General features: G+C 39.4%; 1 protein-coding gene across 1 annotated transcript; it reads right to left on the bottom strand.

Annotated features, from left to right (window-relative positions):
* Positions 1-104: 104 nt before the first annotated feature.
* On the bottom strand, positions 105-13,669 carry LOC148147399 (tyrosine-protein phosphatase non-receptor type substrate 1-like). Its single transcript, XM_087995617.1, has 5 exons — positions 13,630-13,669; positions 13,099-13,404; positions 10,560-10,856; positions 4,879-4,940; positions 105-191 (listed from the first exon to the last, which is right to left on the bottom strand). Exons 1-5 carry the CDS (start codon positions 13,667-13,669, stop codon positions 105-107), a joined length of 792 nt encoding a protein of 263 aa, XP_087851743.1.
* Between the last annotated feature and the right edge of the window lie 1,354 nt (positions 13,670-15,023).

Genomic DNA, 15,023 nt, shown 5'->3' on the forward strand with positions numbered 1-15,023 from the left:
AGAAAGGTGCCAATCAGATTATGTTGTTTCTCCTTACCCATACTTGAAAATTCATCATCTCCACTTTGCTAAATTACACATGCTATTCATTAGTCCATATCCTGTTATAATCCATTAATATCATCTTCTGTTTGCTGCTGCAACTTTGGCTTCATCATCAAATTCTCAAATTTGATTCTGTCGTCCAATATCTAAGTTGTTTGCATATAACAACAAAAATGTACGTTATTGACTGATTTATTTCACTGGTTTTGTTCCTCTCCGTGTTTCGATCTTCTCTCTCTTGATGTTATGTTGGTGTTCTGGTTAAATCTTGATATTAAAGGTGTTTGTTTGCTATTATAACCTATTTAGAGAAGCAGGCTAATGCTTAAATGAAAATAGCACACAGAGGAATGTCATATAGCTTGATAAATTTATTATTTGTAGCTGGTCTGTACTGCTTGCAGAATCTTTCATTCTCGGTGGAATATATCTTTGTTGAGAGTTTAAATGTGTAGCACTACTTTTCACAATCTCTCTTATTGAGATAACTTCCCCATTCAACTTAGACAGTCCTGACTTTGCATTTTTGCAATTGTCTTTTAGTTAAGTTTCCGACGCAGGTTTTAGATCTAAGATTCTTATTTTCAAATCAAATGTGAAAATCTTTACAGTATGATCACTTTTCCTGGTTGTTCATTTATTGCAACATCATCAAACTTTTCTCATTCAATGTTATATGTACTAATCTGTTTCACAAAGTATTGTTCTTAGAAATTGTCATGAATATATCCCATGAACTGCTTCTGATGCCAAATAGCCCCTCATTCTTTGCAACTTCAGAGAAGGGAAATTAAATTTATTCAGCCTCTCATCAATGGACACCCAGCTCATCTCAGGGACAATTTACTGAAGGCTCACCATGCAGTCTCCAATATAAATACATCCTACCTTAAACCAAAAGCAAAGAAATGTAGAGACTGGAAAGCTGAAACAAAAACAGAAATTGCTGGAGAAAGTCATTAGGTCTAGTAACATCTGTGGAGAGGAAGCACAGTGAGCATTTCGAATCCAGTGACCCTTCATCAGAAATGTTTCATCAGAAATTTCTGTTTTTGTTTCGCCCTTCTTTAAACTATTAATGCAAACTGCACACAATTTCCAGACGTTGCCTCACCAAAGTGTGGCACAACTGCAGCAAGATTTCCTTATTCCTTTTGCTCCAAGCCTCTCAGAATAAAATTCACAGTGTCATTAACCTTCTCAATAACTTGCTGTACCTGCATGCCGACTTTCTGTGTTGCTTGCATAAGTACATCCACGCGTCTGTGAGCATCAGCATTTACAGCTGCCAAACTAATGTGTCCATTTCAATTAAGAGTAAAATCACCCACAACTATTGCAGCACTTTTATTGTCCGATTCATGGCATTTCTTGACTCCTATAAAATTACCTGCTGATCGATGGACTATAAACTACTTCTATTTATAACTTCTTCTCCTTGCTATCTTTTATCTCCATCCACACAACTTTTGCATATTTATTTTCTCATGAAAAATAATTTCTCATGACTGTACTGATTAATCATTTATTAACAGAGCCAACGCATCTCGTTTTCCTTTAATGCTATCCTGTTGTAATGTCACACACTCTATAACATTCAATATGCAGTCTTGGTTACCTTGCAAACATGTCCCTACATTGCCAATCATATCATAGCTCTTTTTTTTTGGATTCATGTGATCATTTCATCAAGGTCGTTACGCATTGCCTTCATTCAATTGAGGAGCCCTTAATCTAACTATCTATATTTTCGTATTGCTTTGCATATCAGAAAATGGAAATATGCATTCTCTGTCCCTTTATCAAAATCATTTGAATAGATTTGAAGTACCTCAGACCCTTGCATGCAGAAATATCAGCCTTCCAACTTCAACCGTTTCAGTTTGTACACACTGTTTGCTTCCTATCTATTAAACAATCCTCTATCAATGTTCATTTCATATCCTGATCTCCTTCAGTTCTTGGCTGTCATTTGACTTTTTCGCATGCCATTTAGAAATGCCTCCACACTGTATTTGCGATTTCCCTGTCTTTAACTTTGCAACAGAAAGCCTTCAGACGCTCCAACATATTTGTCAAACATGGTATCTCTTTTGTCAAACTGTGTTGACTTACTCTAATCATACTACAAACGTCTAACTGCATTGTTTATACTTTTATAATATATTTCAGAATTTTGATAAAAAAACGTGGTTGATCTAACTGCTCTGCAGTTCCCTGTTTCTTTCTCCTTAAATGTGAGATTGCATTTTCCAGCTCCCAATCTGATGTGAATGTTTTTTGCAAATAAGAAATTTTGTTTGAACATACCCAGGATAGATTTCTTCATCCATTGCGAAAAATTCTGTCACCTCTGCTTCCGAGGCACCAACATTTACTTTAGCAAGTTCCGTTCTTCTATATACTTTTAAAAACTCTTACAATCTATTTTTATATTAATAGCTAATTTACTTTTATTTGTTCCCATTTTATCAACTTTTTGATGCTTCTTTGTTAATTATTGAATCTCCCTTACTTCTCAGTCTCGTTTCCGATCTTTGCAAAACATAAGCCTCTTTTTAAAGTCTTAAACCACATTTAACTTTCTGAGTGAGCCATGGATGATGTTTCTTGCTGAGTTTTTATTAATCAATTAATTGAATATTTTCTTGAAATTATGTCTTTAAAGCCTACCCACTGTATATTCAATTATCAGTATAATACTAATTAAATTAAATAATCACCTATTTTCCCCTCATAGTAATGCATTGATTTTGTTCAAGTTTGCGATTCTTTTCTGTGATTGTAACCATAAAACCTACTACGGACTTCAATGGATTTATGATCATTTTTCCCCAGCAGACATTACAATGTTATTGCTACCTAATAATTCATCATTAGAAACACTGAATTTGCGATCACCTCCTTCAGAGGCAGTTGTAAAATGTATTGCTGCATGAAACTACCACAAAAATAAATTCTACAAGCTACTGTTCCAGATTATCGTTAGCAATTCGATTTACACTGTTTACGTAAAGATTAAATTAAGTTCATGATAAATACGTTTCCTTTGTGACAAGCTCCAAAAGTTTAGCTCAGTGCTTGATCCGCAGCATACTTTCTGTTATGGGCCCTACAAACTGCTCCCGCTATCACTCTCTGACTCCTGATATTTCCATTTACCGGGGAGAGTGATTCTGTTTCATGATATTCTTTCTTACTTCGTTGCATTATCCCTTATGATCAGAAACACCCTCCTCTTTTATAATTCTGAGCTCATTTTAAAATGTATGTACCATGGAATGTTTATTTCTCAACCTTCATCACCTTGAAGCCATATCTCAATAGTAGTGTTCAAAGCAAAACTATGTACTACAGCTATATTTGTGTAAACAACACGTATTTCCTTGAAGATGCATCATACGTTTAGAAAAGAGACTTTAATTTCACAGCTTTACTTCTTATTCCTACATTGAATTTATTCACATATATAGAATTAATTCTAAACTCGCAGTCCCATACTGCTTATTCTTTCTTTAACCCACATATCTGCATGTTTCTCATGTTTCGACGTCTTATTCTACCTCTCTGGATGGCTACATCTTGCTTCACTACATTCCTCTCATCAGTATTCCTGACTACAGCTCTCATTACATCTTTATCCCACTATAGATGGTCCCACTAGCTTAAGTATTGTGCACCGAAATGAAATAGTTCCTTGCTTCCCAAATAATCAACATCCCTTGTAGCAATGCATCATTTGAGCTATGCGTTGAAGTCTCTAATCTGCTGTATCCTATGCCAGTAGTCACATGGCTCAGATAACAATTCCAGAGATTATAATTTGATACTTGCTCCATTTTTAATTTAGTCCTAAAAATCTATCAGCATAACAAGATTCTTTGTTACACGTGTCATTGGTTCCCATGACACATAGATTCTCCTCTCTCATTCAAGGTTCCTTTTCAGTTATGAAGTGATGATGTCCTCAACTTTGGAACCAGGCAGACAGCACAGCATTTGGAGCTCAAAGAGTCAGCTGTTAACGGGGAGAATAATTTCCCCGTCTGTGCAATACAAGTGCTTCAAATTAGCAACTTGGCACCTGGAAATCTCTCTCTTCTTTTAAAGAAGTTGAAGTATGAAGGCTCAGAATCAGCAGTCTCCCCTCCTTTATGTGCCCGAAGGCAGGTTCCAAGTTAATTACCAAAGCACAGCAAAATGCTGTTATTATTTCTTAAACAATGGGCCGGGCAAGGAAGTTGGTTCTGAGTTTACCCCCATTCAGAATACATACGCAGGTAAAATGCAACAGCCAGTAAAGAGTGCAGAGGTGATTTAGTTTGGTATCTGGGATGAAGGACTTCAGTCATTCTGGGTAGATTAGACAATTCGACTGTTTTCCGCAGAATAGTGATGGACAAGGGACGATTTCTTAATGTTGCTCAGAATTATGAGAGGTTTCAATAAAATAAGTCAGTAAAATATGTTTACAGTTGTGGATCTGTCAGTAACCAGAAGACACATTTATAATTGCTAATCGAATAGCCCTGGGAAGATAAATATTTATTGTATTCAAATCTCTGCTGTAGTTTAAAATACACTTCCCGAATATCTGACAGAACAGACCCAATGGAAGTTTTAAAAATGAGGTCGAGATTTCCCCATAGCTGCAGAAATACAAGTCTAACGACAAAGAGTGAGGAACTGGGCTGGTGAATAGTTGTTTTCAAAGAGCGAGACGTTCATAAAGGCCCCCTTCAGTCTATAAATGAATAAATCTTCTCAGACGATTGCAATAGTTCTTGCTATTTCTTCTGACTGTTTTTCCGTGTAAAAAGACTGTCATCTTACCGGCTGTTGAGCTTCATCCACTACCGCAGCATGTCTCTGAACACCCAAAGGAATTAAAAGATCTTTAAATTGAATTTAAATAAAAAAAACACAAATATAATAATAAATATATAAATATGCTGGAGCTTATTCAGAGGAAATTCACTCGATTGACAACTGGAATGTGCGTGGTCTTATGGGAATCAGTTGGATGGACAAGGCTTCTTTCCATTGGGGTTTGGCTTGATTGCAGTGTATCAAATCCTGAATCATTTTTGACAAGGTGGACATAGGATGAATGTTATCACGTGGGTAAATCGAGAGCCGTGGGAAATAGTTTACCAATTAAAAGTTGTCCTTTCTGGACAGAGATGTTGAAGCTTGTCATTCGTCTTAGAAGATTGTACCAGTTTGGAACTCACTGCTCCAGAATATGGTGGTGGTGGTGTGATTGAATATTTAAAGGCAAATGTACCGAGATTCTTGTCTGACAAGGGAAGTGAAATGTTACTGGGGGATAGTTGGGAATGTGGAATTCCAAGCACCAGCTGATCACCTTATTCAAAGTTGGAGCGGCTGGAAGGTCAACTTGTGCTTTTGATTCATATGCTTGCTTGTGTGAATAATTTACTAAGTGCTCAAGCCACACCAGTGGCCTGCATTACCAAGAGTTACAGCTCAATAAGGAGTATGTTATCTTTGTAAATCCGATTTTGGTGCTACTCACAACAGAGTAGACTTTTGTTTGCATTGCGAAATTTTTTCGGCGATACAATCTGAGAGAATGGAAAAGCAGTTTGGATATTTTGATATCACTTCAAAATGAATATAATTACACTTCTAACTTTAGAATCGGGAGGTCATGTATAAATCGAGTAAACAATTCGAAAGAGGGGATGAAATAATCCAATTTATATTGTCATGTCATTTTGCTAATCACATTTGTGATATTAGCTTCATTCGTTAACCATGTAGGAAAGTGCTCACTTTTCCTCTATAGCTAATCACGATTCGCCTCCTTTTTACGTCTTCGATAAAGGATCATTGGGTCTTGGGAACTAAAAATATTCAGTAAAATAACAAATGTTCTTACCCGCTTTAACACGAATGTTGTCAAAATGATTATCAATAGTAGAATTGCCAGCATGCCACCTGCCCATCTGGAGATCAGCAGATAATCTTTACCTACATGATCAATATTATTTGAATAAAAAACTGCACAGCACAGTAAGATTTAAACACTGAGCATCATGGTCAGGCACAGGAGGGCGAGCTGCAAAGGAGTGTCCCTGGACGATCACGTCCAATGAATGTAAATAGCGACTGATCCCCTTTATTTCAATGTGTGATGTGTGTACAAAGATTATAATGTCTATCATATGACAAATCAGTAATACAATTTATAGAGGGAACAGTTCCATAAAGATTCGGGAATTTTCAAACTGGGTTGTTTCTAAAGGGGAAAGACATTTTATTAAACTCGCCAATTTACGTAGCACCTGCTGCAAAACTGCCAAATTCTTACTTTCGTCAGATTTAATGCAGATCACCTCCTGTAACATTTGGCAATTGATACACACATCTTGCATTTACGTATCATGACAAAGTGTTCAATGCACTCCAGGGGAACGTTATCAAACACAATACAGTCACATAATTCAGATAAGAACAAATGAATCAGAAACAGAAATTTCTGGACTCAGCCGGTTTGGCAGCACTTGATGGCGAAAGAAAATTAGTTAACATTTCGAATCCAGTGATTCTTCTTTTGAACTGATAGCAGCTAGGAAAAAGTGGTTTTAGGAGTGGGGGTGGAGAAAGGAGTGAGCAGATAGGCAGAGATGGAACCAAAAGAGAGACAAAATAACATTTGCACAGGGAAAGGGAGATATGACAACACTCCAGGAAGAAAGAAAAGCTGACAATGTAGACCATAACGACATGCTAATGAGTTGGATGTGCTGAAAGCAGCTCATGTCATTTGCAGGACCTGGGATGTGAGGGTGGGCAAAGGACATGAAAGGCCCTACAATTATTGAATTCGATACTATGAGCCCAGAGAGCTGCAAGGTCCTCAAGCGGCAAATGAGATTATATTCTTCCAGTTTGCGCTGTGGCTTGCTGGAAAACTGCAGCAGGCCCGAGACAGAAATGTTGGCCAGGGAGCATGGTTCTGTCTTGAATTGACAGGAAACTGGAATCTCAACGTACTTTTTGAGGAATGAATGAAGGTTTTCTGCAAACCAATTGCCGACTCCGTGTTTTTTTTGCCCCAGTGTGCAATGGACTGCATTATGGACAGTGAATATAGTAGACTAGATTGAGGGAAGCATATGTAAATCGTTGCTTCACTTGGAAAATGTGTCGAGAAAGTAAATGGACTGGGCATCTGGCAAACTCCCCCACACCGCCATCAAACTCATCATCTGCCAACCTTTAGGACTGCACCTACCTTTGGTCTTGAATCCATCAACATGTCTACCAGGGCGGACCAAATATTTCTGACAGTTCCTGCCACACAGACCTTATCTCTTCCCATCTTGATTCAATGTTTTCTCTCCTTCGCCAATCCCATCCCACTCACATCCATGATACATCTGATACTTTAAATCAGTTTCAGAATTTCCAATTTGTGGCCAGCAACTGCTTCATCTTCACCTTGCTGGAGCAGATAGGGTGCTTCATTCAAGCATATTTGAAGACTGTGCAATTCTCAGTTGTTTCAGGTGTACACTGTGATTGCGACTGAGAAAGGCTTTTGCCCCGCTGACATCCTTGCAGGACCATTGCAGCTTGATTTCCTTAACAAGGTACGCAACCTAGCCAAGGCTTTCTGTTCAGTCACAGTGCTAATGTTCATGCAACAATGTGAAAAATGACCTACACCCTGTCCACAATAAGCAATTCAAAGGAAATATGGGTAATGTACATCCCATTCTGGTTTCTGCAAAGATATGGAAGGTGCCATGGACAGTGCTGTCAGGTGAAACTTTCACAAGAATAACTTGTTCACTGAGGTTCGATTTGAATTCCACTCGGTGTTGTGTTTTTTGTTCAGTTGTGGAATGTGAACGTACCTAGCTGTCCAGTGTTTATTGTCCAAGCCTCGATACCCTTCGAAAGGTGATGGAGACCTACCCTCTAGAACTGCTGCAGTCCATTTAATATAGGGCGACCCACAATGTTGTTAGAGGGGGAATTCCAGGATTTTTACTCAGTGACTGTGAAGGAACTTCTGATTGCACTATAGTACTAGTTCAATTATTGATCAAAGAGATGAAGTCTAGATGTGAGGTGAATGTGTCTGCTCTTAAAATTAAGGCAACATTTGACCAAGTATGGCATTAAGGAGTCCTAGAGAAACCAATGTCAATGGGAATAGAGTGGGATGGGGAATGGGAGGGCTGGCAGTGATGGAAGTGGTTAGAACTTACTACTGGTTGGAATTATATCGAGGAGAGAGGAAAATGTTTTGGATATCAATTATTTCTGTACTATGCATCAACAGAGCAGTATCCTGCCCCAACTATTTTGCCTGCTTCTTCCTGACCTTGCCTCCAACATAAAGTCGACATTCAGGAGGATGGAAGAACATAGCAAGCCAGGCAGCATCAGGAGATGGTGAAGTCAACGTTTTGGGTGTAACTCTTATTCAACACTGCGGGATTGTTGTAGTGGGAGCTGCAGATAAAGGGACTCACTGAGTGCATATCTGAGAGAGGCAGATAACTTCTTCAAAGTGGACATCCTTTCAGAAAGCTTCGTAGTTGAACAAACTTGGTTAGAGACAAAAAAAAACTGCAGATGCTGGAATCCAAAATAGACAGGCTGGAAGAACACAGCAAAGTCTCCTCAAAGGATGTCCACATTGAAGAAGTTCTCTGCCTTCTCAGACGTGCACTCAGCATGTCCCTTTTTCAGCAGCTACTCCGACACTCACCCCCAGGTCCTGCAAGGAGGTCGGTGGGGCAAAAGCCTTTCTCAGTAGCAATCACAGTATACACCTGAAACAACTGAGAATTGCACAGTCTTCAACTATGTTTGATGTGAAGCACCCTCTCTGCTCCAGCATGGTGAAGATGAAGCAGTTGCTGGCCACAAATTGGCACCTTAGGTTACACCCAAAACGTTGACTTCTCCAGCTCCTGATGCTGCCTGGTTTCCAACATAAAGTCAACAATCTTCAGTACCATTTGCAGCTCCTCAGAAAATGAAATAGTTCTTGACCAAATGCAGGAAAACCAAGGCACAATTCCATCTCCAGCTGATAAGTGAAGAGTAACATGCACACCACACAAATGACCATTTCCAGCCAGATAGAATCTAACTGTCTCCCTTAATATTCACTGGCATCCCATTGCTGTACTTCCCATATTCGACATGCTGAGGGTTGCATTGATCAGAAACTGAACTGGGCCAGTCATATACTTAACCAAAACAGAGGCTAGGAATTCTGCATCCTCTTAATTTCCACGAAGTGTATCTATTGTCTGCAAGGCAGAATTGATGAATTTGATGGGATACTCATTACTTGCCAGAATGAATATATATTAACGACACTCAAGAAATTAGATGTCACCTGGAACAAAGAAGCCCATTTGATTTGAATCCAATTCACCACGTCAAATATTCACCCCCGGACCACACATTGACATTGCAGCAGTGTATACCATTGACTCTGGCCACTGGTTGCTGGTGTCCCCACTTTGTGCCATAGGTTCCTGGCATCATCTCTCCGGCTGCTGCTCACAAGTGTTCCAGCATACTTCACCATTCAACTATATCATGGTTGAACTTCCTCAGCACTATTTTCTCGCACTATCTATATATCATTTAACATCTGGAACAATCTTGATCTCAATATTTTATATTCTTAGTGACCGAGCTTTCCCAGCAGTGTAAGGAGGCGGGGCTGGGTGGCTGATGGGAGTTGGCGGAATTCCAACATTCTGGTTGAAGAATTTCTCTTCACCTCAGTCCTAAATGACCTGCCCCTCCATATTGTGAAATAGTGTTCTCTGGATCTCGACCATGCGCCAGGGAAAATGTCCTTTCCTCATTTACCCTCGCGAGACCTGTAAGGATTTGTATGTTTTATGACACCCTTCTCCAGCCTTCCCAGACAGCACCGATTGCAAGTTTTAGTGTATATAACAAGAGCAACTTGCAATTATACTGACTTTAACCGGACAAAAATTAATTCTCAGGCATTTCGCAGAGCATTACCAGCCAAACATAATTGATCTTAGGACAGAGAGAAATAAGGATAAAGGAACTTCTTAAAGAAGGAACGGCACAGTGGGAGACTGAGAGGCCGCAATTTTCCAAGTTTAGAGGATAGGCAACTGAAGACGTTGTTGGTGGAGATTAGCTGGATAGGATAAACGATATACATGAACGGGTTGTATCTGCACATTCATTTCATTAAACAAAATATAATTGCCGAGTTCTGAACGTTTGAGTAGTTTTCGCAACAATTTCCCATTTCAGGTTATTTTGGGAATCTATTCACCTTCCTGCACCCGCAAGCTATCTCCCAATATTTTACTTTGTTTCCATTTTGTGGTATTGAGAATGAATACCGGTCACATTTATGTGATACGCTCGTTTTAGCGTTAGTTCAATGCCTTAAAGATACAGATTTAAGTCCATCACCACCCATCACACCCCCAACTCCCTGATGGGAATATTTTCAATCTTACCTCGATTAACAGTGTAGCTGACACTGGCGAGCTCTTCAAGACAGTTATGAGATGCCTGGCAGGTATAAACTGCACCGCTCTGCACAGGCTGCGCTTCTTCCAACGAACTAGTAACCTCATAGAGCCCGTCCAAAGTCTTGTTTTTCACAGTTTGTATTCGGGCCTGAATTTCGACGCCATCTCTTAGCCAGGAGATTCTTAAATCCTCCGGGTAAAAGGTTGTAATTTTACATTCGAACTTCCAATAATTCCTGGAAATCCCTTCCACGGCAACGATTTTCCGGTGTGTTGGGGAAACTATAACAGAAAGTAAAACATTTTTTGAAAGATCAGCTTACATTCTCTTTTGTTCCCCTTCCCTCCAGAACGCACCTTTCCTCGCCCCATGTTTTGCTGTTCCGTTCCGAGTGCGACAATTGTTTTCATTGTTATCCTATTTTAAACTTGCTTTATGCATTTATTTTTAGAAATGCAGGGCAAAACTTTGGTATGCTTTTCAATTTGTTTACAACGCGGTTGAACACGGGTAGAAAATCTTTTATAAAACGCAGGCCTTACATAATCCCAAAGGATTACCCTTCTGTAAATGAATTCGATTTGTTCAACATGTTTATTTCTCCCCCTGAAGGAGATTATGGGGGTGAAGCAAACTGTTCCAATGGGTAGGTCATTGGACCCTTTGAGTCTGATCCAACAGTTGATAAGATCATGTCTGTGCCGTTTGAGTTTCTGATTCATATGCCCGTCTTCACCTGAATCTCCCCGAAAATATCAATTCTACATTAACCGTTTACTAAAGCGAAAACGTGCTCTCTCGATCTGCAATCAGTGCTTAGCTGGAAGTAATGTCACTGAGTTTGTATTGTCCTGCTGTTCATTACAATCAATATCCGTACCATCTGATCCCTGTCTATTTATGGTTCCTGCATTTTAATACCTTAAATGAGTAATTAAATGAGATATTTTACTCACTTCCAAATTCATGCTAGCTTTTATTGCGAGCAAAGGCTGAGAATTCTGACATTTTCCCCAGGGATATGCTTCAAACAGCATAGAATCCCGTGGAGAAAGTAAATAGTATTATTTTGATCTCCTGTCGTAAGTCCTTTTGCAACGAAATAATAAGTTATAAACACAAGGAGCGCAAAGTGTTTTTTTAAATATATGTTTGTTTCAGTCCTTAATGCACTTCGTGCCTGCATCAAAGAAAGTCCAGTTGGCGAGATACAGATGACCAAACAAAGGCAACGGTTAACTTCCCTGTCCTGCAAACTTAAGAACTGGGGATCAATCAGTTGATCTCTCACTGTATCACATGATTCGCTTGTTTAAAAAAATGGCGTTTCAAGCATGTTAGTATTGGAAAAATGTGCAGCCAAACGCGAGGCAATTCTGACCTTGAATTTCTCTCATTAATAGAATCATAGAATCCCAGCAGTGTGGAAGCAGGCCATTCTGCCCATCGCGTCCACACCACCACAACTCACTCTGCTGCTCACTTAAGTTATGGTTGAATTTTATCTCAATTCCGTTTGTCCAATTTTATTTAATTGCGTTGATTCCCAGCATTAATTTCCCTCGATATCCATCTCAGAGTCTGATCAATTCGGTACAGTTCGAAAAGTTATACGATTTGAATTAATACTGAATGTACATTGCGGGTGCCGATTTCGTGGTCTTTAGACACTTGTATAAAGAAATTATGTAGGAGTTGTCAAAATTATTCTGATGAAAGATTATGACTTTAAACATTAATTATGCTTTGATTAACAAGTAAGTCCAAGGGTATCAGGTGGAGAGGAAAGCGAGTTGAGACTACAATCAGACCAGCCAAAATTTTATTGAGTGACTGAGTGAGCTGGAGGGACAAATGGCCTACTCTAGCTTCTAATCCTAATGCTTGTATAACCTCTGCAGATGCTCTGACACGCTTCAAATAACTTTTATTAATATTTCCCGTTTCCAATACCCACAGTAATTTGTTTTTGCAATAACATTATTTCCATTGTTGTATTTTAGCACTATAGTTAGAGATAAACCGAGCATCTTAACTCGTGACACAAGAACAGAACCGTCCTGAAGAAGGATCATTGGACACAACGTTAGCTCACACAGATGCTGCCAGACCTGCGGCGTTTTTCCGGCAATTTCTATTTTTGTTTCAGATTTCCAACATCCGCAGTTCTTCGTTCTATCTTATTCCATGAATTAATTTCGACCCAAGATTTAATTAGTCATCCTGTTTCACTATCTTGGCGCAATGTCAACTATTTTTGCAACAGAAAGTCACTCGTTGGATTAACAGCACTGTGCTGTGTCATGATCATGACAGGCGATGGAATTGATCGTGAGAAGTGCCGTTTAACGGGCGAAAGCGAATCAACAACCGTTGTACAGCGGGGTCAATGGAAAAGAGATGCCCCGGACAGTGCGAAGCGAATACGCTGTTACTGGATTTTCCTCTTATTGTAAAGCCTCAGATCACATAAATTGCACAAAACAACTGAAGATTGCCTGCCCCTGGTAAAGTGTCACTTACCACACACAGTCAGCAACGAGCCACTTCCAGCTCCAATGATGGTTTGCTGACGCCTGAGTTTGCAAAAATACATTCCGGAGTCTGCAACAGTGACATTGAGAACATGAAGTGAGCTCCGTCCTTTCTCGACATTCATTTGCTTTCTGCTGTCCGGTTCTAGAAGCGATTCCTCATTGCGTCTCCACCAAAATATCTCAGGAACGTCTTGAAATATGGGAAAAGTGCAGAACATGGAAACATTGTCACCTCTGGCCGCTTTCAACTGTTTGGGAAACTGATCTACTTTGCTCGAAGTTACTTTAGTGACTATTTAAAAAAAGAACAGAAACCGTGACACTCGTTGTAGAAGCAGAGAAGGTAAAACAACAGAGTAAAGTACAAGAACAGCTAAGAATAATCACGTACATCGAATTGCGGAAGCAAAATATCTAACTTTGCAGTGCATAGTAGCTGTAAACATGAAATGCAATCAAAGTTATTCTAAAAGGACAGCTCATAATATTTAAGGGTCACAAGAGTGCCAAGGCATACCCAGAAGAGCCATGAGCAGAACCGCTGCTCTCGCCGACATATTGCTGATATGGAAACAGAGTTGGCTCCTTGCTGTAAATGAGGGTAGTATTTTGAATGGTTGGGGGTGGGAGGAAGGGGAAGTGGGTGTCAAAGATAAGAATATTAAACGTGAGAGCATGCCATGAGATATCACTTGACTATTGCAGCGCACTGGATGTAATTGTACTTCTCTGTGGGAATTTGTTAGGTTGGAGGTCCCTTCCAAACCCCCTGCTGAAACATTTCCATCTGATGATCAACGGTTTTGTTTTATTTTCAGTCACCACGGAGACACTACCTTCCAAAAACCCCCTTTGTCAGCGTTTACCTTTTATCGTTAGCTTAATGCTGAAAGTATCGCTTCAGGCCGCAGTACTCGGCTCTTTTATTTAAGCCATTCCTTTCCACGTAAGTAACTGTTTATCCTCGGAGCTCTGAGTTTCCCGCCATCCTCATCTTTAACAAGCTCCGAACACCCGAGTGTCCAGGAGGAAACACTGGAATGAAAATTATATTCATTTCCATTTCTCCATTTCAGAATTGCTGAGAACAGTTGGAGCTTTATTTTAACCAGATTATAAACAAAAACGACTTGTTTTCAAATCGTTTTGTGTTGAAGCTATATGTCCACGCAATACACAACAAATAAACACAGCATTGTGTTCAGTGATACCTGGAGATGGAACCGTGAGGAGAAACAAGCTTGGACAATGCCCATTTAACTGGTCGGCATGAGAAAGGGATCTTCTGTGAAAGTAAAACCAAGTTTTGTCGACTTGATACATTTGGATTGTTGGAATTATAGTCCTGGATATGGAGGCTTGACACTAAATATTATATATTTGAAATACATTTATGAACACTCCGTATCTGTTGAAAGAGTTTTATGATTCACATTGGGGTTAATGATTGGAGATTTGATTATATTTCGTCATACAGGAATAAGAGTTGTCTGTTTAACTCTCCTAGTTTTTCTTCCAATTCACGAAGTCACAACAGATCTGAAATCTTATATCTTGCACTTGATATGTGATCAATTGTCATTTCCCTGATGCATATAATATACCAGAGCTGGAAACGCTCAGCAGGTCAGTCAGCACAGGTAGAAGATTAATTTGACTAACATTTCAAGGATTGCAATATTTCAATGCAACCTCGCAAAGTTCAAAATTTTAGTACTTTGAGACAGAGCAGAAAATAGTGAAAAAGATCTATGATAGCAGGAACACAGAAGGTACGAAAAGATTGGAGAGTTACTCGTAGACAGTCAACCAGAGCGGTGATGGGTGAAAAGAAACAATGATCAGAACATGCGCCCTTGAGAAGGTACGCTGCTGTAATATGAGCAACAAAATGCAAGATTGCTTTCAAAA

Source organism: Chiloscyllium plagiosum, unplaced genomic scaffold (assembly GCF_037043375.1).
Source record: "Chiloscyllium plagiosum isolate Xiang-an unplaced genomic scaffold, Cpla_swu_hap1 HiC_scaffold_17, whole genome shotgun sequence".
NCBI lineage: Eukaryota > Metazoa > Chordata > Chondrichthyes > Orectolobiformes > Hemiscylliidae > Chiloscyllium > Chiloscyllium plagiosum.